Source organism: Engraulis encrasicolus, chromosome 3 (genome assembly GCF_034702125.1).
Source record: "Engraulis encrasicolus isolate BLACKSEA-1 chromosome 3, IST_EnEncr_1.0, whole genome shotgun sequence".
Lineage (NCBI taxonomy): Eukaryota > Metazoa > Chordata > Actinopteri > Clupeiformes > Engraulidae > Engraulis > Engraulis encrasicolus.
Window position 1 is genome coordinate 31902189 of NC_085859.1, and position 25000 is coordinate 31927188.

The 25000-nt window shown below is 44.6% G+C and overlaps 1 protein-coding gene across 1 annotated transcript in view; it reads right to left on the reverse strand.

The window, feature by feature from the left end:
* The window catches only part of wdfy3 (WD repeat and FYVE domain containing 3), a 172191-nt gene that overhangs the window by 112644 nt on the left and 34547 nt on the right, over positions 1-25000 (reverse strand). The window contains exons 5-11 of the mRNA XM_063195219.1: positions 20989-21150; positions 17135-17327; positions 16369-16555; positions 14740-14906; positions 4706-4881; positions 3565-3892; positions 2242-2340 (exon numbers count right to left, since the gene is read on the reverse strand). Of these exons, the coding sequence (XP_063051289.1) occupies positions 2242-2340; positions 3565-3892; positions 4706-4881; positions 14740-14906; positions 16369-16555; positions 17135-17327; positions 20989-21150 (1312 nt within the window). The remainder of the gene's footprint in view (positions 1-2241; positions 2341-3564; positions 3893-4705; positions 4882-14739; positions 14907-16368; positions 16556-17134; positions 17328-20988; positions 21151-25000) is intronic.

Sequence of the window (25000 nt, forward strand, 5' to 3'; positions counted from 1 at the left end):
CTATTCCATCTGCAGTGATTTACCTCTTTCACCTCTGACTCCAAAAATAGTATCATCTTCACATCGGTGCATAGCATGGAGAAGGGGGGCCAAAACTTACGGAGGGAATCATTACATTACTGTATCATATCCCAATCAAGAGCAAGGACCCAAAAACCCTCAAATCATCAACACCTCATCTTGCTCAGCATTCTGCAGACATGCATTCCTCGAGACACAGGATTTGAGTAGTGTGTGTGTGTCCTCCATGTGGTGGCGGTCACGCGGCATTTACGGTAAACTTCAGGTCAGGTTTGACTTGTGATCTGTATGCCGCGAGGAACGTCTTTTAGACTGAAGGCTTGGCAATAAATAACAGAAAAGTGTTTAAGTGTGCATTAGTTCACTGTGACATATTTGGGCCAGCTTTCAAACCATTTCCCAAAGTCCTGTAGCCCTAAAACTAAACTACACTGCCAATCCTCCTTCCTCTTCTTTTAACACAACTCAAGAGTTTAATGCTTCCTCATGATAAGCTGGAGCCTTTGGCAGACCGATGGCCCTGTTTGGATGGCGGAGGCTTTGGGATGGCACCGATGGGTCAAAGTGACCTTTAACCCCGTGATGGGGTCATGCTGTGGGCAGCGTACTGTATGTATGCGCTATATGAACTAGCTGGCTGACTGCCTATAGAATCCAGCTCTCTGGGACACTTCCAGGCCTCTTCATGCTTCACTGGTATCTTAATGGGAGATTATTGCCCACTGGAGAGAGATGCTCAGGCATGCCTGCCATTACCAGGGGTGAGCATAGAGGCCAATGCAGCACTGGCTATATACCACATCATGAAGCATTGGAGAGAAGCGAGAGGGAAGCAGAAATATGTGACAGAAAAAAAGATAGACTGAGAATAAATGACGGAAAAAGACGGAAATTCATCTGAAAGACTTAACTCTTTTAAAAAGTAATTGCATTTATTATGCTTTTATATTAATACTATATGCTCTTCCAAAAAAATAAACTTGAGATATATTAGATAAAGGCAGAAAGTGGTTCCTAGGCATGGGCTGCCACAGCCAGGGGTCTATTTGGTTCGTTTAGCGGTGAGGATAGAAGCCTTTGCAGTATGTGCTACATCCTTCATTACAAAGGCGAGAGATAGGACCGGGAAAATATGACACGGAAAAGCAGAATGAGATATGGAAGACAAAGGAAGAATGAAGTAGGGAGAGGGGAGCACACAGTGCACATGAATTGCAGAGTGATCGAGACAGAGATAAACACACAGAGAGAGAGAGAGAAACAGAGAGAGAGAGAAACAGAGAGAGAGAGAAACACAGAGAGAGACAGAGAGTGAGTCACAGAGAAGGAGAGGAGGAAAATGGCAAGGGCGGTGAAGGGGGAAAAGTTGTCTCCATTGCCGAGCTGTGTGTGTGTGTGTGTGTGTGTGTGTGTGTGTGTGTGTGTGTGTGTGTGTGTGTGTGTGTGTGTGTGTGTGTGTGTGTGTGTGTGTGTGTGTGTGTGTGTGTGTGTGTGTGTGTGTGTGTGTGTGTGTGTTCATCTGCGTGTGTGAAAGAGACAAATCGCGAAAGCAGTGGAATGGCAAACACTTGTTACGTATGTAACCTCTGTGAGGGAGAGAGTACCATTACTCATTGGTCATCAGCATTCCACACACCATGACAAACACGCACACACGCACGCACGCACACCCCTAAACCCCTGACATGTTATCTTTATTTAGCCAAAAAAGAGGGTCTGGGAGTGAGGTCAGCACCTCTGGATTAAGCTCCATAGTCATGGAGGAGCACTGGGGCTGGAATGGGGAGGGGGGAGGGATTATGGCTTTGGCTGTGTAATCTACTGAACCCACAGGGAAGAGAGGGGGAAAGCTAGTCAACAACACCAGAGTTGTGGAGAAATGTGGTGATTAGGACTAATAAACCAGCTTTAGCTGGCTGGAGAGAAATCGACTCTAATGAACATGTGTGTGTGTATATATAAAGATACAGCCCAGCCATACACAGTATCTGACCATGCTGACCATCTCTCTCTCTCTCTCTCTCTCTCTCTCTCTCTCTCTCTCTCTCTCTCTCTCTCTCTCTCTCTCTCTCTCTCTCTCTCTCTCTCTCTCTCTCTCTCTCTCTCTCTCTCTCTCTCTCTCTCTCTCTCTCTCTCTCTCTCTCTCTCTCTCTCTCTCTCTCTCTCTCTCTCTATACAGTATACATAAATACGTCCATATTATCCAAGCATGTCACACACCTGCATTAGTGTTGGAGTTCTGAAGCAGGACAGTCAGGGTCTCCATCACCAGCCAGGCCAACTGCTTCTGGTCCTCTGACACATTGTTCTTACAGTCACCTGCAATGATGGAGGGAGAGAGAGAGAGAGAAAGAAGGAGAGAGAGAGAGTGATACAGAGATAGAGGTAGAGAGAGAGAGAAGAGAGAGAGAGAGAAAGAAGGAGAGAGAGAGAGTGATACAGAGATAGAGGTAGAGAGAGAGAGAAGAGAAGAGAAGAGAAGAGAAGAGAAGAGAAGAGAAGAGAAGAGAAGAGAAGAGAAGAGAAGAGAATAGAGAGAGATGGATGATTGGAGGGGGACAGATGAAGAGAACATTCAGATTCGGAGCAAAGATGTTCCACTTCAATGCACATCACGCACATCACGCACATCACGCACATCACACGCACACGCACACGCACACGCACACGCACACGCACACGCACACGCAAACGCTGCCAGCCCAAAACAAGCGCACACACACACACTTTATATATCAATGTATAAAACTGAACTCTGGAGTCTGTTGTTTAGCAACAGCTAAATCTGTACAGCTGTGCTCGCCTGTGCAGAAGTGAGCTCTTTGCCAGGATGTAAAACCTCATGCATATTTCACAGCATGCCATCCATTTTACATCAGAGCTATACGAGGGAGAGAGTGTTCAGGAGCGCTGAAAAAGGAGAGGAGAAGGGAAGAGAGCAGCCTGGAGAGACAAGGAAAGAGAGAGAGAGAGAGAGAGAGAGAGAGAGAGAGAGAGAGAGAGAGAGAGAGAGAGAGAGAGAGAGAGAGAGAGAGAGAGAGAGAGAGAGAGAGAGATGGAAAGTGACAAAGAAAGAGAGAGCTGAAGACCCAAGATATTGGGAGATAGCTAGGTAGTGTCCGAGACAGGGAGAGAAAGACAGGAGCGAAGAAACAGAGGGAGGAGAGAGAGAAAAAGAGGGAGGAGAGAGCAGATTGTAGAGAGCTGGTGGAGGTGGAGGAGGAGGAGGGAGGAAGAGGGGATGTGCGCTGTATTGTTTGAAATAAACAGAAGCGGTAGGGGCTAAGATGTAGAGACTATCCGCTTTGACAGTGGGAGATTGCTTTGATGATGAACAGGTGATGAAGAGATGGCATCTTTTTTAAGGCCTTTTTTGCCTTTATTTTTGACAGGACAATGGAGGAGAGATAGGAAATGAGTGTGTGTATGCCTGCGCGTGCGTGTGTGCCTGTGTGCCTGTGTGTATCTATATGCGCGCATGCGTATGTGCATGTGTGTGTATGTGTATGCATGTGTGCGTGCGTGCGTCTCCGCTGCTCGTACCCTGCTCGTTGCCGTGGTTCTGTGGGCTGTGGTTGTTCTGGTGGTGGTGCTGAGCGGTGGGGTCCTTCATGAGCGCGGCGTACTTGTGCAGCAGGTTCACCAGCACCTCCAGCAGGCCCACCTCGCGGAACACGTCGCTGAAGACGGGGTGGTGACGCGCCAGCTTGAGGAGGGAGCGCGTGGCCACCAGGGCGCAGGGACCCGCTCCGCTGGCCTTCAGCAGAACGCTGACGCTGAAGAGCTCCTTGCACGGCACGTAGTTCAGGCCAAACACCACCAGCTCCAGCAGCTCAAAGTACTTGGGCTGTGTGTCGGGAACGCGCGCCACCTTTTGGGAATGAGGGGAGGGGGGGGTTAAAGGTGCACTGGGTAATGCTGTCCATTCATAAATGTTAGCTTTTTCATGCTTACCAACACCATCAAATTTTAGGCATTCATTATGGCTGGGCAAATTGGACTTTTCAAACATGAATAGGTGGATCTCCTCCATGTTTGCCGTTTTGAATTTTCAGAAATACATATTTTTGCAAGACTTGCTATACTTTGATCATACTAGCAAATATTAGCTTATTATTAAGGAAATATATATGAAAAGATCAAATTTGAAAATAGGCAGCACAGTTTCAATGAGCAGTATAGTTGCAATACCAACTCTTGTCACCATATTACACAGTGCACTTTTAAAATGACATGAGCTTTTAAAGATGAGTCTCACTTCCTACCAGGACTGCAGTAGTCAAGTCGAGACTCAGATCTCTTTTTGGACTCTGTCTTTTCTTTGGACTTTGGGCTTTGACTTGACTAGTCCTAGTCCTAGTCACAAACGTGGTCTTGATTATCACGCTACCTCCTACCTCATGAATGGGAGGTACTGGGCCACAGAAAACATAGAAAAATATTAAACTAATTTCTATTCATTAATAGAATATTCTATTTATTAATAATATTTAACTAAGCCTCATTAGAAATCCTCTCGATAAAGGCTGCAGTCGAAACGTCCCCACTAAAGAACACTGGTGGAAGCATATATGGGTGTTGCTCATTCCAGAACCAGCTTTTTTGTCTATTAAAATATTTCCACCAGCCTGTTATAATACATATGCAGTTCTGGGCTGTGATGGGCTGTGTGTCCGTTGCCCACCTTGTCTGCCAGCTGCGAGAGTGTGTGCTGCTGCTCCAGGATGAAGTAGTTGGCGCGGTCGCTGGCGTAGACGTTGCCGATGGCCTCCAGCAGCATGCGAGCCAGCCGGCCACTACGAGCCTTCAGGAAGGCGTTCTGCAGCACTGCGAAGGCCTGGATGTTGCGCACAGTCTGACCTGCAGAGAACAGGATAGAGATGTAGAAATTACTTACATGGCCTGCAACAGATACAGACAAGACCGCAGGACATTATATATATAATATAGATATATAATGTACATGACTATACATGGATGTTGGGCACTGTCTGGCCTGCAATCACAGGACAAGAACAGGACAGAGATATGCAGACTCCCTCCTCGGTCTGTGCTTGTGGCCACACATTTCGCTAACGCCCCACCTCCATGGAGAAAAAAATTACGTTTCCCGGTTGTCAGCCCAGCCACAACAATTTCCGGGGGACTATTCTTCATTCACCATCCCGTTTGCAAATGAGAAAATGACATTAGAATTGAGCTTTTGCGAGATATCTTTTTTTTTAGTCAATTTTTATTTATTTAACTTTTTTTTTCCAAATACCAAACAATCAACATGAAGGATTGAATACAAAATAGAAAAAAAGAGCAGACAAATAAAACAAACAAACAAACAAAAACAAAAAACAACAACAACAAAAAAGGGGCCCATAAAAATAGTCACCATATTCTTCCTGAGAAGAAAATTACTCAGAGTCCATGTTAATTGTTCAATGTTCTGCACAGGATCTCAAAAGAAATTAAGACTTATTTTTTTAAGAACTGGGGGCTGCCATATTGTAGAAGACATATTTGTTGGTATAAGACAAGCACAGAGTAATTTTACAGGATATTGACAAAGACCAAGCACATAATGAATGAATGAACGCATTACACAACCAGGTGTTCAACATATGAAATGAATGGCTGCCATATAACATGAAACTTGTCTGTTGACCCATTCAATGTGTATCTAATCTTTTCTACCTTGAGGAAAAACATGACATCACAAATCCATCTGCCAAAAGATGGAGGTTTGTCACTTTTCCAATTCTTAAGAATGAGGCGTCATGCTAGAAGTGAGGAGTAGGCAATGCAATTTAGCTCAGACCTTTGTATTGGAAGAATTTCTGAAGGTACACCAAAAAGTCCAATAAAAGGGCAAGGGTCAATATTTACACCTGTGTTTGCGACATATCTTAATACAATTCTGTTTTCGGTGATGTATTACTTCCTGGTACGAGGCCACAAGCACAAGTGGAAGACGGGAGTCTGCATATTGGAATGCACCCATGGCCTGTAACTAGGGCTGGGCGATAGGGAAAAAAAACCAATATCATGATATGGATTACTTTATATCACGATAACGATATATATCACGATATAGCACAATTACATACGTTTTCAGTTTTTTTTCTTTATTTGCTCTTTATCTTTTCATGTCGCAAAACAACCTTTCTTGAAAATGGATCTTTCTATTCTTATTTTTACAGTTACATTAACTTATAGTGTGTATTGTGACAACATGAAATGTAAATTAAATGATAGTCATTTTATCAATTTTATACAATTGAATATCACGATATAAACGATATAGGTGAAAGGTCACGATATACGCTTTTATATTACGATAACGATATATATTGTCATATTGCCCAGCCCTACCTGTAACAGATACAGGCGGGAGGGCAGATATAAAACAGGCACATGGATATAGTACATGGATACTGCGCACCACCTGGCATGCAACATACAGTACAGACATGGCCATACAAATCCTACATGTGAGAAAAAAAGACAAGGGTCACTTTTTTAAGATGTGCCACGTGAGTAAGCGCTCTTAGTCTGACTGTAGCTATGAATGGAATAAGTAGAGAGAGTCTGGTGTACAGTCAGACTAACACATTTTATGTACAATGTGCACATGTTGCAGTAGAGTACATGGAATGTGTATGTGTGCCTTACATAAAGAAAATGAGGAATGGAAGTGAGAGAGAACACAGAAAGTGTGTGTGAAAAAAGAAATAGGGGCAGGGGGGAAAGGAGAGAAAGTTGTGAGAGGAAAGAAAGGGAGAAAAGAGAGAGAGAGAGAGAGGCCTGAAGAGAAAGGGAGGGAATGGAAAGAGAGAGGTTGGATAACAAGAGGAAGGATGTAGAGTAAGTGAGGAGCCTTGAGAAGGCAATACAGATACATAGTGGCAGGCTCTGTCAAACAAACAAATATGCAGCAACACAAACAAATAAACAGAAACAAACCGAGAAAGAAGGTAGCACATTATTAATGCTTGAAGTGCTGAACCAAAGTGATCTCTAAAGCTTGGAGGGACTGTATCTTTTTTTTAAGAAACTGAGTAAATTGAATGCATTAGAATACAAGTTGAAGGAATAAAGAGGGTGAACAAACAAACAACAAATAAAAAAGAAGAAAAAAGACAGATAAACACACACATACATACAATTCACAGAGAAGGCAGATAATAAATGCAATGAAATGAAATGTAATAAGCGCACCAAATCCCGAAACGAAAAAATAAAGTGAGTCTCTGACTCATCACAATCTCTGCTCGAGCGAGCGAGTGAGCAAGCGAATGTGTTGCATTGTTGATGAGTCATCCACCCACCCACCCCCTCCCATCTCCCATGTACGTATTTGAGGCTGCCGCTCTGCTCTCTATTCATAGCCCCAGCCACTGCTGCTTGCATAGGATCATACCAGCAGAGTACAGCAGGAGAGGAGAGGAGAGGAGAGGAGAGAAAAGGGGACGAGAGGGGAGGAGAGAGGAGGAGAGAGGAGGAGAGGAGAGGATGGGAAGAGGAGGGGATGGGAAGAGGATAGGGGGAGAGGAGAGGGGAAGAGGAGAGGGGAAGAGTTGAGGTGAGGAGAGGAGAGGAGAGGAGAGGAGAGGAGAGGAGAGGATGAGGAGAGGATGAGAAGAGGATGAGGAGACGAAGAGGAAAGGATGGAGAGAGGATAGGGAGAGGATGGGGAGAGGGGAGGAGAGGAGAGGAAAGGAGAAGAGAGGAAAGGAGAAGAGAGGAGAGGAGAGGAGAGGGAAGAGGAGAGAGGAGAGATAGAGAATGAGAGAGAGAGAGAGGAGGAGAGAGGAGAGGAGGGGAGAGGAGAGGAGAGGAGAAGAGAGGAGAGATGACAAGAGGAGAGGAGAGACGACGAGAGGAGAGACGACGAGAGGAGAGGAGAGCAGGAGAGCAGAGGAGAGGAGAGGAGAGGGCAGATGACGAAGAAGAAGAAGAAGAAGAAGAAGAAGAAGAAGATGACGAAGAAGAAGAAGAAGAAGAAGAAGAAGAAGAAGAAGAAGAAGAAGAAGAAGAAGAGAAGAGGAGAGGAGAGAGGAGAGGAGAGGGCAGATGACGAAGAAGAAGAAGAAGGAGATGACGAAGAAGAAGATGATGAAGAAGAAGAAGATGATGAAGAAGAAGAAGAAGATGATGACAAAGAAGAAGATGAAGAAGAAGAAGAAGACGACGACTGTGGAAGGAGGGAAAAGGAAGAAATGAATGCATAAGCAACTACAGGGACCAAAAAAAAACAACAAAGAAAAATTCTTACCATCTAATAATATTTTAGGGAACACAATACACCATGTGATAACAATTTGGTGACAGCTGGGATGTGTGTGTGTGTGTGTGTGTGTGTGTGTGTGTGTGTGTGTGTGTGTGTGTGTGTGTGTGTGTGTGTGTGTGTGTGTGTGTGTGTGTGTGTGTGTGTGTGTGTGTGTGTGTGTGTGTGTGTGTCATGTCGTAAATTGCACCCCTGCTACCACACTAATGCCCCACCGCCTGTCTGCTACCACTGGGGAAAAAATAACATGCAAGGGAACACTAGCAAGTACACACACACACAAACAAATAAGTAGTAAACACACACGCACGCACGCATGCACACACGTACACACACAGTACTAACTAGATAATGGTACATTAAGTCTTCCTCTCTGTAATGCCTAACATTAACATCATTAGGGAGTGTGCACGCCCGCTGTGGTTTCTCTTGTAACTGCGTTCCTAGCATTAGGCCAAGAACATGGGCTCCAGCAGAGCTAGGTCTACTAGTCAACCTTCAGTTGAGGAAGGGGTATGTGCCATAGACCTACAGTAGGGTCATTATTGTGTTAGATATGAAAGGGGAGCTAGAGTGCACACAAGTATAGCTGGCCAATTCTAGTGATACTGCACCTAAACATGTACAAAATTCCATGAATGTGATGAAGAGAAAGGCATGAAGGAGAAAAGGGTTGGTGGTGTAGAGAAATTCAGAGTGGAACAAATGCAGAGACAGATGGAGAGATGTATAACAAGACAGGACAGGAGGAAATTACATTACATAATATAGATATGTATATAATGTACATGACTATACATGGATGCTGTGCACTGTCTGGCCTACAATCAGAGGACAAGAACAGGACAGAGATATGCAGACTGCCTCCTCGGTCTGAGCTTGTGGCCACACATTTCGCTAACGCCCCACCTCCATGGAGAAAACAATTAAGTTTCCCCACTGTCAGCCCAGCCACAACAATTTTTGGGGGACTATTCTTCATTCACCATCCCGTTTGCAAATGAGAAAACGACATTAGAATTGAGCTTTTGCGAGATATTGAAATGCAATTCTGTTGCCGGTGATGTATTACTTTCTGGTACGAGGCCACAAGCACAAATGGAAGGCGGGAGTCTACATATTGGAATGCACCAATGGCTTGCATCAGATGCAGGCGGGAGGGCAGATATAAAACAGTCACATGGATATAGTACATGGATACTGCGCACCACCTGGCATGCAACATACAGTACAGACATGGCTATAGAAATCCTATATCCTATGAGATATATAACTCAGAGAACTACAGATATATAACTCAGAGAACTCACACTGCACAGAGCCAGACAGTGTACACCACTCTTAACCGTTAATGTGGCATGAGAAAATCCGTTTACGTAACCAGCCAACTCACTGGTGGAATTCGACAAACATTCCGTGAGAATGTTCCGGACCTTAGCCTGGCAAGGAGGCCAAAGCTACAGGACACGACCCCTTAAGTCAGTCAGCTATCCCTGGAATGGCCTGCCGGGATCAAACTGGTCAAGTCTGACTTGGTTCTTGATGCAGTCCATATCTGTGTAAGTGGCTGTGGTTAGGCATGTGGTTAGGCAGATTAGCCTCTAATTTAAAATTCCAACCAAGATACAAAAAACAGACAAGGGTTGATTTGTGGTGATCCATTGCCTAACAGTCCCCGTTGATCTAACAGTACTTTGTTGTTACTGATAGAAAAAAATGTGCAAAAACATTGCTTTAATGACATGAATGAATTTTGGCAGTTTGGTATTCCTCTCATCAGACATTTAGCCATTAATTATGTAATTATAAATGAGTCAATAAGTCAACATTATCAGTCTGAAAGAATTCCCTAAATCCTATATGATCAACATCACATTAGTCTTTTTTTTCTGCCTCAGCCGATCACAAGGCCAAGGTTGTGTTCTTCACAATGCGAGAAGGCGGAATGCGGTGTGTCTTGTCCTATCGTGTCCAGTCCTGCCGTCCAGTCTCATCTTGTCTTGTGAACCCTTAACCCCTCCTTCTCCAACCACATCCTCCACACCATCCTGTAACCTGACCTCACTAAGTCTGTCTGTCAGGGGTGGCAGCCACGGGGTGAGGGCGGATATGCAAGACAAACAGGGCGGCTTCCTGAAACACTGACCTTTGCCTCTGGGGGGCAGAGTTTAAAATTCTTCACTTATCAGTAGTTTAGTTATTAGTTATCTGCTTATTAGTTATTTTGTTAGCAATGGTGTCAGTGGGAGTGATTCCGTAAAGACTTCCCAAAAAATCCTATCAGATCAACCCCACATTGTCTTTTAGCTGCTTTGGCTGATGCCAAGGGCAGGGGGTGAGGGCGGATATGCAACACCAACAAGGTGGCTTCCTCAAGCACTGACTTTTGATGGAGGGCAGAGTTTAGCATTATTCTTATTCTTACATTATATACCATGAAGTATTTATTTAGTTATAGAGTCAACAGCAGTCAGTCGATAAAGATTCCCCAAAATCCTACTGGATCAACCACACATTAAAGGGACACAAGGTAGGATTAAAAAGCTAATTACCGTTCTGTTTCAGCTGATGCTCAAATGAGTCACTGATAAGTGAACGGTGACTCTCCCCACCACTTTCACAGTTCGCTGTCAAAAATTCCCTCATGTAACTTTTGGCTGACGAAGTCGAATGAGCGCCGTGAGGGGAAAAAAAACTCCCATAACAAAAATTGCCTTGACGTGCCAGAGCGGAGATATATTCACATTTGTGTTGACTGTTGGTACTCTAAGATGAAAAACATACAAACCACGAGGGGAGTCTAACAGCATTCTTTTTTACGACAGATTAGATGTAGATTTTGAGAATGGCAACCCGCAGGCACAGCGCAAACAGCACAGAAATGGCATGAGGGCAGACTTTAAAGACAAAAAGCGGCGACTTCCTTAAGCCCTGACCTTTGACGGTGGGCAGAGTTTATTATCTTTCTTTAAAGGTACACTGTGTGAGATTTTTAGTTGTTTATTTCTAGAATTCATGCTACCCATTCAATAATTTTACCTTTTTCATGAATACTTACCAACCACCACAATCAAATTCTAGGTATTCATGACTGGAAAAATTGCACTTTTCATATATGAAAAGGGGGATCTTCTCCAAGGTCCGCCATTTTGAATTTCCAGAAATAGCCATTTTCAGCTGCAAAAATGACGTACGTGGGCCATACTAGAAAATATTAGTTAGTTATGTCACGCCGGGGGAAAGGCTTGTACTGCACTGAGGGTAAGCTGTGTTTTAATGTTTACATGTTGTGCCCTGGGTAATATGTGACATGCTATGTGTAAAGGACTGACTGTCGGCTATTTGCAGCCAATAATGATGGGACTGGCTGCCAGACGCTGCCAATAATGAGGTGCAGGTGAGCAATCAGCTGGGGACTTTCACATTGGCTGATCACCTCGATAAAAAGGACCTGAACTTGAGTGAGGGGGCAGACGGCAGGGGAACACGGGCAGAGTGTTGCCTACTGCGTGCGGACGTTGGACTGTGGACATTTTGCCCCGCTGTCCGTTTCTGTTTTGTCCCCCCCCCTCTAGGCACGACGGCGAAGGCGGACCTACTGGACAGCTTCGCGATGTACTGGCGTTGCTGTGATGGGCTTGAAGACAAGACGATGCTAAGGAACGTGAGCATATCAAACCGGTGAGAGTGAGGCTAACTGCAGTGTTGCCCAGCCGCTCAGTGCTCTCGCTTTTCTTCCCAGACGGTGCGGTGCCCCGGGAGGAGTGTCTGCTGACGGATCCGGTGCAGAGGCGTTTTGATGGGATGTGATGATACTGCGCACACAATCACCAAGAAAAGGAAAGTAGTACTGTACTGCCTCCCAATGCAATGGTGTTTTGCTTTCCCTGTGAATTGGTGATTGCGCGACCTGAGGTGTGTCCTACTTCCTACAGCTGCGACTCGAGGAGGGCGGAGCGACGCTACCGAGCCGAGGTGTGGGCACGTTCGGACTGATCAACCGAGCGTCACAGAAACCAGCGAGGCGGCGTTCTGGCTGCCTACATGGACTTGGTCGCGACGGCCGCCAGTTAAGTGAACTGTGGGACTGGGACATTACTGTGAGCAGTATATAGGCCGTGAGCCGAGGGGGGTTATTGTTTTCATTTGGGTTTGTTACTTTTCTTTGTGTTACTTTTCTTTTTGGGGGATGTAATTGGTGGCGACATTGGTGCCACCTAGTCCCCCAATGGTTTGCTTTATGTTGTTTTTGTTTTATTTATGTTATGTTGTATGTTGGGGTGAACTCCCTTGCCAACGCCCCCATCTATAGTGCCCTGGTAGTGGAACGTGCACGTGTGGGTGTGCAGTGTCTGCCTTATGAACTGTCTCTCCTAAGTGTGGTGTGCCATGAGACCTGATTGGTGTGGTTGTTGTTGCTGCTGACTATTGTGTATGGACATTGATATTGGAAATGTTAAGTTGTGCTATTTGGTAATTCCGTTGCTGTGACCTACTTAGATGTACAGTGAGTCCAATATGTATTTGATCCCTTGCTGATTTTGCCGGTTTGCCCACTAATAAAGACATGATCAGTCTATAAATTTATGATAATATGTATTCAAACATGGAGAGACAGAATATCAAAAAGAAATTCCAGAGAATAACTTAAAATAATATATTTTGATTTATTTGTATTTAATTTAGGCCAATAAGTATTTGACCCCTCTAGCTAAAGAAGATAAAGTGCTTTGTGGCAAAGTCCTAGTTGTCTAGCACTGAGGTCAGATGCTTCCTTTAGTTGATGACAATGTTTGTGCATATAGTAGAACATATTTTTGCCCATTTTTCTTTGCACGTTATCTCTAAAACCTTAATAGTTTGTGGCTGTAGCTTGGTAAATGGGAGGTTCAGTTTTCTCCATAGAATTACTATAGGGTTAATATTTGGAGACTGTCTAGGCCACTTCACGACTTTAAAATGCTTCTTATTGAGCCACTCCTTCGTTGCTTTGACTGTATGTTGTGTATTTTTGTCATGTTGGGAGATCCAAAAATGGCCCACCCTTCAGTGTAGTGGTGGAGGGAAGGACGTTTGCACTCAGGATTGCACATTACATGTCTCCCTCCATCCATTCGTTGACAGTGAAGTTGTCCTGTGCCTTGGCCAGACAAACACCCTCAAACCATAATGATACCACTTTCATGCATGATGGTAAGGAGGGTGTTCTTGGAATCATAGACAGCAGTACTCTTTCTCAAAACACATTGAATTGTGTTAATGCCAAACAGCTTGATTTTGGTTTCATCTGACTACAGCACCTCCTTATCATATCCTAAACCAGTCTGATGTCCGTTGGCAAACCTCAAGTGGGACTGCACAGGTTCCTTCTGAAGTAGATGTACCATGTGTGTACTACAGGATTTTAAAGCTCTGTGGCATTAAGTGCTACCAGTAGTTTTCTCAGTGATTTTGGTCCCAGTAGCTTTGATATCATTGCCTAGTTCATCCCGTACAGCTCTAGGATGATTTCTTTCTGTTCTCATGATTATGAAATAGCTACAAAAGGTCAAATCTTGTATAGAACCCCAGACATGCTGATGGATAGTCATTTTGTATTCCTCACATGTTGGAAGAAATGCATCAACAGCTGGGTCATTAATACTCAGTCTCTTTCTTGTGGCTTTGCAGCCCATTTAATCTTTGTTCAGGTCTAAAATCGTGTCCCTGATATCATTTGACCACTCTTTGGTCTTTCCCATGCTGGTGAGGTTGGAGATTGACTGATTCACTCATACTATGGACTGATTCTGCTGATTCAATGTGTCTTGTATGCATGTTAGTATGTACAGGTGTCTTTAATTCAGATGACAAGTTGATTGGAAGTGCCCATCTGGTTTGTGGGCCCAGAACTGTAATCAGTTGGCAGGGGATCAAATACTTATTTTGCTCGATGAAATGGAAATAAATTAATATATATTCTCTCCAGTTCATTTCTGGATTTTCTTTTTGATATTCTGTCTCTCCATATTAGAATACATATTATCATAACATTTATGTACTGATCATGTCTTTGTTAGTAGGCAAACCAACAAAATCAGCAAGGGATCAAATACATATTGGACTCACTGTAACCTCTGATTCACTATGATTATTTATTCCCTACTGAAGTGTTGTGTATGAAGGGGGGTTGTAAGGGGGTACCAATAAATATTGTAAGCTGCATTCCTGTGTCTGTGGTTGTTCATGGTCAAGGGGTCCTTATATACTGTACCTGTAGGGGGACTGGTGAGTTCTCTCCCCAAAAAGAGAAGTGTGGGTTTTCCACGACAGTTACTTTGTAAACTTTCATGAAAATATCAAAATTGCCAATAGGCAACCAAGCTTCGGCTGGTAGCGAGGGCAACAACGCAAGAGAAACAGGGTGTGTGTGTGTGTGTGCGACTTCCTGGGGCACTGACCTTTGCTGGAGGGCTGGGGCACCACAAAGCCCGGTAGCAGGAACGGTGCACCGGTGGTGAGGCCAGCTGGCTTGAGCTCGCACACGCCGTACGTGGTCAGAGAGGTCACCAGGTTCACCAGGTCCTTCAGCGCGTCTTTGGATTCGTCCTCTTTGGCCTGCTCCAGTCTGGGTCGACACAAGCAAACGACACACCACACATCAATTCATTACTATGACACTGGGGGAAACAAAGTGAAAGTCAGTGGCCATTGAAGGCCATACATACTGTATGCATTTTAAAAAAGCTATTTAATTCTGTAATACTATTTGTGTTGGTCCAATGTTTTCTTTATAAACACACTAATAAATTACCTCTGCATCCTTGCAAATAATTTATAACCGATCCTCGTGTATGAAAAGCGTCAACTATCTGTGATTGTTAGGTGCTGTTGGCCACTGACATCATACGCCAATTCATAACGCACATTGCAGCAAAGGAAATGCACCCTGTGATTTCCACAAATATGAACGCATGCACGCACGCACACTCACACGCACAAATTACTTCATGACCTCACCAATCCTTAAAAATACTTCAACACCAAGTTCATACATATGCATTTTTAAAAAGCTTAAGAGTCTGTAAGAAATAAATGACCATTTCTGTTGGTTCACATTTTCTCTGTAAACACACTATAGGCCACTATATATTCATGACCTCCACATCCTTGTAAATACTTAATATCCAATGGTCAACAACATAACACTTTATAGAATAGACTTTTTATATTCTAGAGCATATTCCTATCTGGTCTGCAAGGCCTTCTCCCTAGAAATATATTGGTGCTAAACAGGCAAGGCTTGAGGCCGTCTAGTGTCCTTATATTGCAAATAAAATATGCTCTACTTCTGCCAGCTTTGGAGCCAATAATGGAACAAAACATTCCAAAAACAAAAATAATAATAATTAAAGAACAAAACTAGAAATTTCAAAGCTGATATCATCATACTGTTGCAACATTTCTAATTTGGACAGGAAGCTGGTCACAGCAATTCAGCAATTCTTGCAATTCTATGCGTGTGCAGCATTCATGTTTGGAAATAATCAACGATGATAACCAGTTGTCAGTTAAAGTTCAGCCTTAAATAGTTTTACATGTCCGGCAACAAGGGAAAGAGGAAGCTGCAAAAGCACAGGACAGCTCTCGTGCAGAGCGATGGGAGTTGGCTGAACATGTAATCTCAGGCAGGAACTAAAAAAAACACATTGATGAATGCAACAGAAAGCCACGGGCCATTACAACTTCCTCACAGCCACAATGCTTAAGTCAAGGGCAGTGGGGTCACAACCTCTCGATGTCCAGAGAGAGAGAGAGAGAGAGAGAGAGAGAGAGAGAGAGAGAGAGAGAGAGAGAGAGAGAGAGAGAGAGAGAGAGAGATTGAAAAAAAATTAAGAGCAAGGGAGGGGAGGGGAGACATGGAAAAGGAAGATGACGAGAGAACAGTGTGAGTGAGACGGAGAGAAAAGAGAGAAAGAGGGAGAGCGATGCTGAGGTACAAAGGCAAAGTGAGGAGGCTACATATTTTGTCAAAATTGAGTTAAGACTGAAAATGGTCTTCATTACACCTCCTTTATCAGGTTAAGTACCTGAGCATGAGGTCGGTCAGGAAGTTGTATCCCTGGCACATGCGGAAGTCATCCAGGAGTGTCTGGGAGACGTCACTGGAGTCCTTGAGGAAGCAGGAGAGACCAGCGAACATCTCCACGATCTCCAGGGGAGACAGGTCATCAGACTGCTGCATGTTCTGGATGCACGTGGACAGGCACTCTTTCTCTGCAGAGGAGGAAAGTGAAGGGGGTAGGAGGAAGGGAGGTAGGGAGGTAGGGAGGAAGGGAGGTAGGAGGAAGGGAGGGAGGGAGAAAGGGAGGGAGGAGGAAGGGAGGGAGGGAGAAAGGGAGGTAGGGAGGAAAGGAGGTCCACCATGGAAGATGGAGAGAGGTAGAGGTGGAGGAGAGAGGCAACAGGTTTAGCCCATTGATGCATGGATGTTGTGTATACACAACATTGACCCAGGCACCTGAAGCTGCGTGGATGAAGCATTCAGGCTCATGAAATGTATGATTTATTTTTACACACGCACATGCATACACGCCCATGCGCACGCACACACACACACAGCAAAGTATGTGCATATCTGTTTGTGTGTGTACTTGGCAACATTAAGAGGGTGGTGAGCATGCAATCATCATACATCAGCACTACACCAGAAATGAGAAAGACAAACACACACACAGACACACTACATAATATGTGCACTATGTCTGACCGACCGTGTATGTATTTGACAACGTTGACGCTGAGGCTAATAAGAAACACACAGACACACTACATAATATGTGCACTACGTCTGACCGTGTATGTATTTGACGACGTTGACGCTGAGGCCGTGTCTGGAGATGGTGGTGAGCACCTCCCCGGCGCTGGCCCTCCAGGGCAGGTTGTGGGGCGGGCACCAGGACGTGATGGCACTGAACAGCAGCTGCAGGTCGTCCTTCTGGGCCAGCTCCTCCGCCGGGGACACAAAGTTACACAGCTTCACCAGGATCTAGAGAGGTGACACAGAGGGGACACAAAGTTACACAGCTTCACCAGGATCTAGGGAGAGAGAGGGGAGAGGGGACACAAAGTTACACAGCTTCACCAGGATCTATAGAGAGAGAGAGAGGGAACACCAAGTTACACAGCTTCACCAGAATCTATAGAGAGAGAGGTGACACGTAGTAGTTACACAGCTTCACCAGGATCTATGGGGAGAGAGGTGGGGGGACACAGAGGGGAACATAGTTACACAGCTAGCTTCATCAGGATCTAGAGAGAGGGGTGACACATAGTTACACGGCTTCATCAGGATCTAGAGAGAGGGGTGACACGTAGTTACACAGCTTCATCAGGATCTATGGGGAGGTGACACAGGGGGGACACATAGTTACATAGCTTCACCAAGATCTATGGAGAGACAGGAGGGACATTTATAGAAGTTGGCCAGCTGCATCAACATCTACAGAGGAGAGGGGAGACACACACAGCATGAGCAAGATCTATAGGGGGGAGGAGAGACAAGAAGTAGTTACGCGCCTGCGTGTGTGCGTGTGCGTGTGTGTGTATGTGTGTGTGTCTTTGAGAGAAAAAGTGGAAAGAAAGAGAAGAGAGATTAATTAAGAGCAAGAGAAGATGGAGAGAGAGATTAATTGCTTTTAACACCTCCTTCATTGACTTCATAACTTCCATTTATTTTAAAGCCTGAAATAAATTTTCTCCACCCTGAGCCTGCGCTTGTAATTAAACACTGAATTGGGGTTAAGATAATGGCTACTCCAGGTGGGAGGAACTTAAATACGCCATATGGGGTTTGTAGTGTTTATTTTGAAATGTAATGCATGCAAAAAATCAACCATACACACTAGAGTGTGAAGAAATACTCCCCAAACCTGAGTGCTGACCACCTAACCAAAGTGCTGCAATATATGCATAGCACTGCTGAGATCTCAAGTGATACTGTGGCATTTTTGGAAATAAGCCAATATTCCACCTCCCCATCAGTTAAACGATACTGAGGAGTTTAATACAATATTCTTTTGGACTACCTTTTTTTAAGGTGTGTCCTACGTCTAAGAGCAACCCCAAGAAGTGTTCCTCTTGCCCAGTTACATTTGGAGGTTGGGGTGGGCACATCCACAAAGCAGTTATCCAGGTGTCAGACAAAAAGTGGTAAACAGTGTGATGAAGTGGTTCGCACACTGGGTATTAGCTCCAAAAATATAAACTCTATTTACAAACATTTGTAAATAAAGTTTATATTTTTGGGAGCTAATACCCAGTGTGCGGACCACTTCATCACACCTCTTGCCCATTTACACAAATTATAGATTAGAATCTGAATTGTTTCTCATTCCAAACTATAGGTCAATTGTCCGATCATCCAAAATGACTAGGTGTGGTTGTAACATGGTTATACTTATAACCCATGGTTATTGAACATTACAACAACTTCATGAACCATTGACAAATTTGACATACTTCTTTGAGTTTGAAAACAAAAAAAACCACACAGCACTATAAAAGCATTTCCTTCGGAGCAAGAGAAAAAATAACATGATATTGAATCTTGACTTCCTGCACTGTGCACATTCTCCTTAGACCGAATAGTGATATTATCCATCAGACAGTACTGGCTCCTTATCCAGAATGATAATCGATAATCAATTTCCTATTTTTCTGTACACTGTGGTGATGGATAGTCCTCTCATCATTCAGACTAGACTGCAGATAAGAGGCTTCAATCAGAGCAGAGGAGAGGAGAGCAGAGACTACGTAGGCCAGTCTGCTGATTTGTCAACTCACTCCCTCATAGAGGAAATGGTGACTGGGGCTGGGATGAAGGGGAAACACACAGATACACACCCCAACTCTCCTTTCCATGCACAGAGAGAGAGAGAGAGAGAGAGAGAGAGAGAGAGAGAGAGAGAGAGAGAGAGAGAGAGAGAGAGAGAGAGAGAGAGACAGAGAGAGAGAGAAATAGAGACAGACAGACAGACATAGAGAGAGAGATAGAGAGAGCGACAGAGAGAGACAGACAGACAGAGAGACAGACAGAGAGAGCGAGAGAGAGAGAGAGAGAGACAGAGACAGAGACAGAGACAGAGACAGAGACAGAGACAGAGACAAAGACACAAAGAACGAGACAGCGAGAGAGTGAGAGCAGGGTGAGACAGAGAGTGAGAGCGAGAGAGAGAGAGAACAAGTATGAGAGAGAGAGAGAGAGAGAGAGAGAGAGAGAGAGAGAGAGAGAGAGAGAGAGAGAGAGAGAGAGAAGGAATTCGAGCGAGTGAGTTAGAGAGACAGCGAGAGAGAGAAACACACACACAGACATTGGAAGCAGATCACTTCCCCTACTCTCCCCTCAGTGCCTGAACCAAAAACAGAAGTGGGTCTCGGCTGGACTGTGTTTTGACATCCTGGCCTGTGTGCTGCTGTTTGAGTCTGCATTCATTTGGCTGAGACCGCATGACTCAAGAGGACCAACCACAAACAGGCAAACACATCACACGCCTCACAAACTCTGTTTGCAAGGTATCTAATGCCAGCTTTCATCCTGAAAATGGGCAGAGCTGCACTTTAAAGGGAAGCTGTGCAGGAAATGGTCAACAAAGGTACTGCAACTATGCCGCTCATTAAAACTGGGGTGCCTATTGCCAAATTTGATCTTTACATGAAGGTTTACTAAGTATTAAACAAATATTTTCTAGTATGTACAGTAATTTGTGCAGCTATAATTGGCTATTTTTGGAAATTCTAAATGGCGGACCATGGAGAAGATCCCCCTTTTCATGTATTTTCCAGTCATAATAATAATAATACTTAGAATTGGATGGTGGTGGTAAGTATTCATGAAAAAGGTAACATTCGTGAGTGAGCAGCATGAATTCTGGAAATAAACAACTAAAAATCTCACACAGCGTCCCTTTAAGGCCTTTCAGTACTTTCATGTTATACATCAAGATGCATTCCATCCAGTGCAACAACCCAAACTGGCAGAAGTAGCAATATTACACATGTGCTACAGTGGTTTTACCACCTGCCTCTGTCATAATCCCCAAACCGTCACACAGCTCCATCCCAAACACAGGTTCTCACATGTACAAAGACACTCTGCTTGAGGGAAAAATGAGGGAAAAAGATCAAGAAGAGTAAAAGAAAGGGAGAAAGAGGAGAAGGCCCCACTTCTATGAAAACCTTTAGCATGAGGAGGAAAAGAAGAGGAAGAGGAGGAGGAGGAGGAGGAGGAGGAGCATGAAGAGTAGGGGAGGTCAAAGATCTTCTGCAAGAGGGTGAGGCAAAGAAGGAGCAAGAAAAGGAGGAAGAACAGACGAGGATAAAGAGGAAGAGAAGATGAGGGAGAAAAGGTAAGAAGAAGAAAAGGAACGGAGACAAAGAAAGGGAAGGGGGAGAAGGTGAAGAGGGCCTCAACTGTACGAAGACCTTCTGCAGGAGGAGAAGGAGAAGAGGAGAAGGAGGAAAAGGGGGGAGGAGGATGAAGAGCAGGGGGCCTCAACTACAAACCTGCTGGAGGAGGAAAAGAAGAGGAGGAGGAGAAGGAGAAGAAGGAGAAAGAGGAGAGGACCTCACCGGCACAAAGACCTTATGCAGGAGGAGGAAAAGAAGAGGAGGAGAAGAGGTGTAGAAGGAGGAGGAGGAGAGGAGCTCACCTGTACGAAGACCTTCTGCAGGAGGGCTCGGCGGTCGGCCAGGGGCAGCTCTGTCTGGGTGGCGGCGGGCACCTCTGGCGTGTGTGGCAGGTCGAAGAACAGGTACAGACACTTCACCAGCGTGGAGGGCACCGACATGGTGGTCATGCAGTCCACCGTTTTCTATTCAGGGCAAAAACAGAGACAAGGGACTTCATTACAACTCATTTCAACCTTTATGTCCCATTATCTCTGAAATGAATAAAAAACCAAACACCCACCCATTTTCAGGTGTTGTTTATGACCTTACAGGCCATGTTTAGACAAGAAACCGGCCATTTAAAAATATACGTTTTTTTATATTCAATTTAAAATTTTTCAATGCATCATAATTCATATTCTGAGGGTTGCTGTATTCCATGCTGTCTGTGTAATTTGTAGAGCCAGAAAAGAGCTTTCAAACAACACTTCATGCATCTCTTTGTGACTTACACTGACTGATATAATCCATGCTGAATGTATAGTGTCCTACCCTCATATGTAAACCTTTCCTAGTCTGTTTCTCCCTTAATATTGGTTTCAGATTCACACAAATGCAGTTCTGGGGTGCTACCTTGCTACTTAACAAGCACAGCAGGTATGATTGAAATCTGTGTCAGTCGGGTCCCAAAGTGTCTGATTTCACGTGAAATGACCCATAAATATTATTTTCATTTTTAGAAAAATGCTTTCAAGGCCCACTTAAAATACCTCCAGAGCACAACAGGGTGCCCAAAATCACTGCTGTATATATGAAAAGTGCCAAACACCATGTCCCCATGTTTTTCTGCAGCAGATAAAACCACAGAACTCCTTCCTATAGTCACTTCCTTCCTATAGATTATTTTTAAGCAGACAGGTTGCTGTGGTGACAGTGACAGTAGCAGTGACAGTGGCAATGACAGGGAGTTGGGCTGCGGTGACGAAGGCCACCGACACACAGAGCAGGGCTCAGGTGACCCGGAGCCGAGCCCACGTCAGGCATGTCTGTTTTTTAGAGAGGTGCAGTGACCAGTGACGTCAGGGCCACCGTCGGTCGTGGGTGACAGGCCTGTGCCTCATTATCCCTTGTAACATCCAACACCCACGCCACCCCACACATCAAACACCCACGCCACCCCACCACATCAAACACCCACGCGACGCCACCCCATTCCATACACCTACTAAATCACCCCTCCATCCTCCACACATCACCCCCACCACACACACAGACACAGACGCAGACGCACACTAAAATATATTCTTATTCAGAGAGATACCCTCACCACACACCTTCACATTCACACAGAAAGTCAACCCAATTCCACTCTCCACCCACACACATGGATACATCATCCATTAAAAAAAACCTTTATTCTCTGTCTCGCACGCACGCGCACATACACACAAACACGAACGCACGCACGCACACACGCACACACACTCAAGTGCCCCCACCTACGCACACTCATGAACAGAGCCAGCAATCAAAGATATGGCCGTGGGGGACTTGATCAGTAACAGCTAAGGGACATGACATGAGCCCTGTGACTCACATGTCTTCTGTACAGATGACTCACACAACGCGTGCACGCACGCACGCGCACACACACACACACGCGCTAACGCTTGGGTAATCACACATGCACACCCAAACACTCAAAATTTCAAATAGAAAAGGATATCACCATACATACCAACACTCAGATATACAGACAACCTATACCCACTAATTTCGCAGTCAAACAGCCATGTATTTCTCACACAGAGAAACAACATGGCACCAGCCTATGAAGTATTCAGTTCACACACACACACACACACACACTCTCACACACACACACACACACACACACACACACACACACACACACACACACACACACACACACACACACACACACACACACACACGCACACACGCGCGCACGCACAAGCACAAGCACACGCACAAGCACACGCACACGCACAAGCACACACACACGCACACGCACATGCACATGCACATGCACACGCACACACACGTGCACACACACAGCTCTTGACTGGCAGGGCCTCTTTCTCCCCCATTCATTACGGTGTGTGGACAGAAAGCGTCTGGGTGTTGAATGGCAGTGAACAAGCCGCCTCAGAGGTCAACTTCACACCTCCTGCCAAGGCCTCGCCTGAAGACTACGCACACACACATATGAACGCTAACACACAACACAACACCACACACACACATAAATATGAAGGGCACACACACACATACACACTCACATATGGGCACACAAAAACAAACACATGCACATGGGTGGTTGACGTTTAAGGGCGTAACGCAAAAAAAGGTTTTCCAATTCCTGAAAAAAATGATGGAAAAAATTGGAAAAAAAATGAAAAAAATAAAGCATAATTGGTGGTCCGTGGAATTTCGCCTAATTTTTGCCATTTTTGGGAAAATGTGTCCTGCATCAACACATTGCATAGGCATGTCACACCGCAGGAAAATTAAGTCACACCACAGGAAATTCACTGCATTATGGCCATTTTAATCATTTTGTATACATGACTGACATCTGAGCTCATGCTAACTTGATAATGATATTGTGTTTAATCTTAATGTATTTTCATTTATAAAAAAACTTTTTTTTCCTTCTATAACAGCAGTCACACCACAGGACACCATAAAATGAACCTAAGCATTGCGTGACAGAAACATTGCAATATGAAGACATATTAAGAGGTTAATAGTCACCTTAAACTTCCACAGCACTCTCCAATAACTGAGGTACTGACTGGTTAGGAGCCAGTCTTTAAGACCCTTGTAGTTGGCCTTGCAGCTGCCCATTCACAAACATTGACATACATGTCACCCAACAGGACGCAATTTGTGTTACGAAATTGAACTTGTAGTTAATATTAATGTCTTGAGTTTTTTTCACATTCACATATAATATAAAGTTAATATTTATGCAATCATGTTATTCAAATGTTGTTGGTTAATTTATATATATATTATATTCCAGGTTTCATTAATGTTACAGTCACAACGCAGGATATTTGACATATAAACCTTTACATAAATCTTAACAAAAATGTTTCTTCTCATCTAAGACTAAAATGAAACATAATGTACCACATCTTCTTTCATTGACATTTGTTTTTTAAAGGAAAAATAACAGTTTTGTAGGTTTTTAATGTTACGAAAAAACAAGGCATCACGTCAACCACCCACATACAAATCCACATTAGCGCACGCACACACACACACACACACACGCACACACGCGCGCGCACAGGCACTAATACATTCAGGGCTTGCAGAGAAGTGTTAGAAGACACACAAATGGACATACACAGAAATGTGAAAACACACAAAAATGTGCACACACGCACGCACGCACACAAGTCTGACACATAAGTGTTCAAACACACACTTTGAGATAAACACACACACACTGCACACAAAGAGGCGGCAGATTCCTGAATGCCAACAGTCTGGGCTGAACAGAAAGGCGAGAGTGGAGGAGAGAGAGGAATGAAAGCTCCAGTAGCTGAAATGCCAAGGCAGTCATCACCACCGTGCTGACCCTGTCTGACGCGCGCATACACACACACACACACACACACACACGCACACACGCACACACACACAAACGCACGCACGCACGCACGCACACAGAAACAGAGAAACACACGGCACACATACACATATGTGCAGAAAGAGAGACTGACACACACACACACACACACACACACACACACACACACACACACACACACACACACACACACACACACACACACACACACACACACACACACACACACAAACACACACACACACACACACAAACCATACTGGCCAAGCCAAAAACACCAACACCCCCACACCCCTTCCACCTTACTGGAAACTACCCCCACTCCACCAGTGTGCCCTTACCTCACCACAGTTAGAGATAAACAACACCATCAGCGTAAATCTCTGCTACTGTGGGAATGTGCCTCAGTCTTTGGCCACTTGCACTGA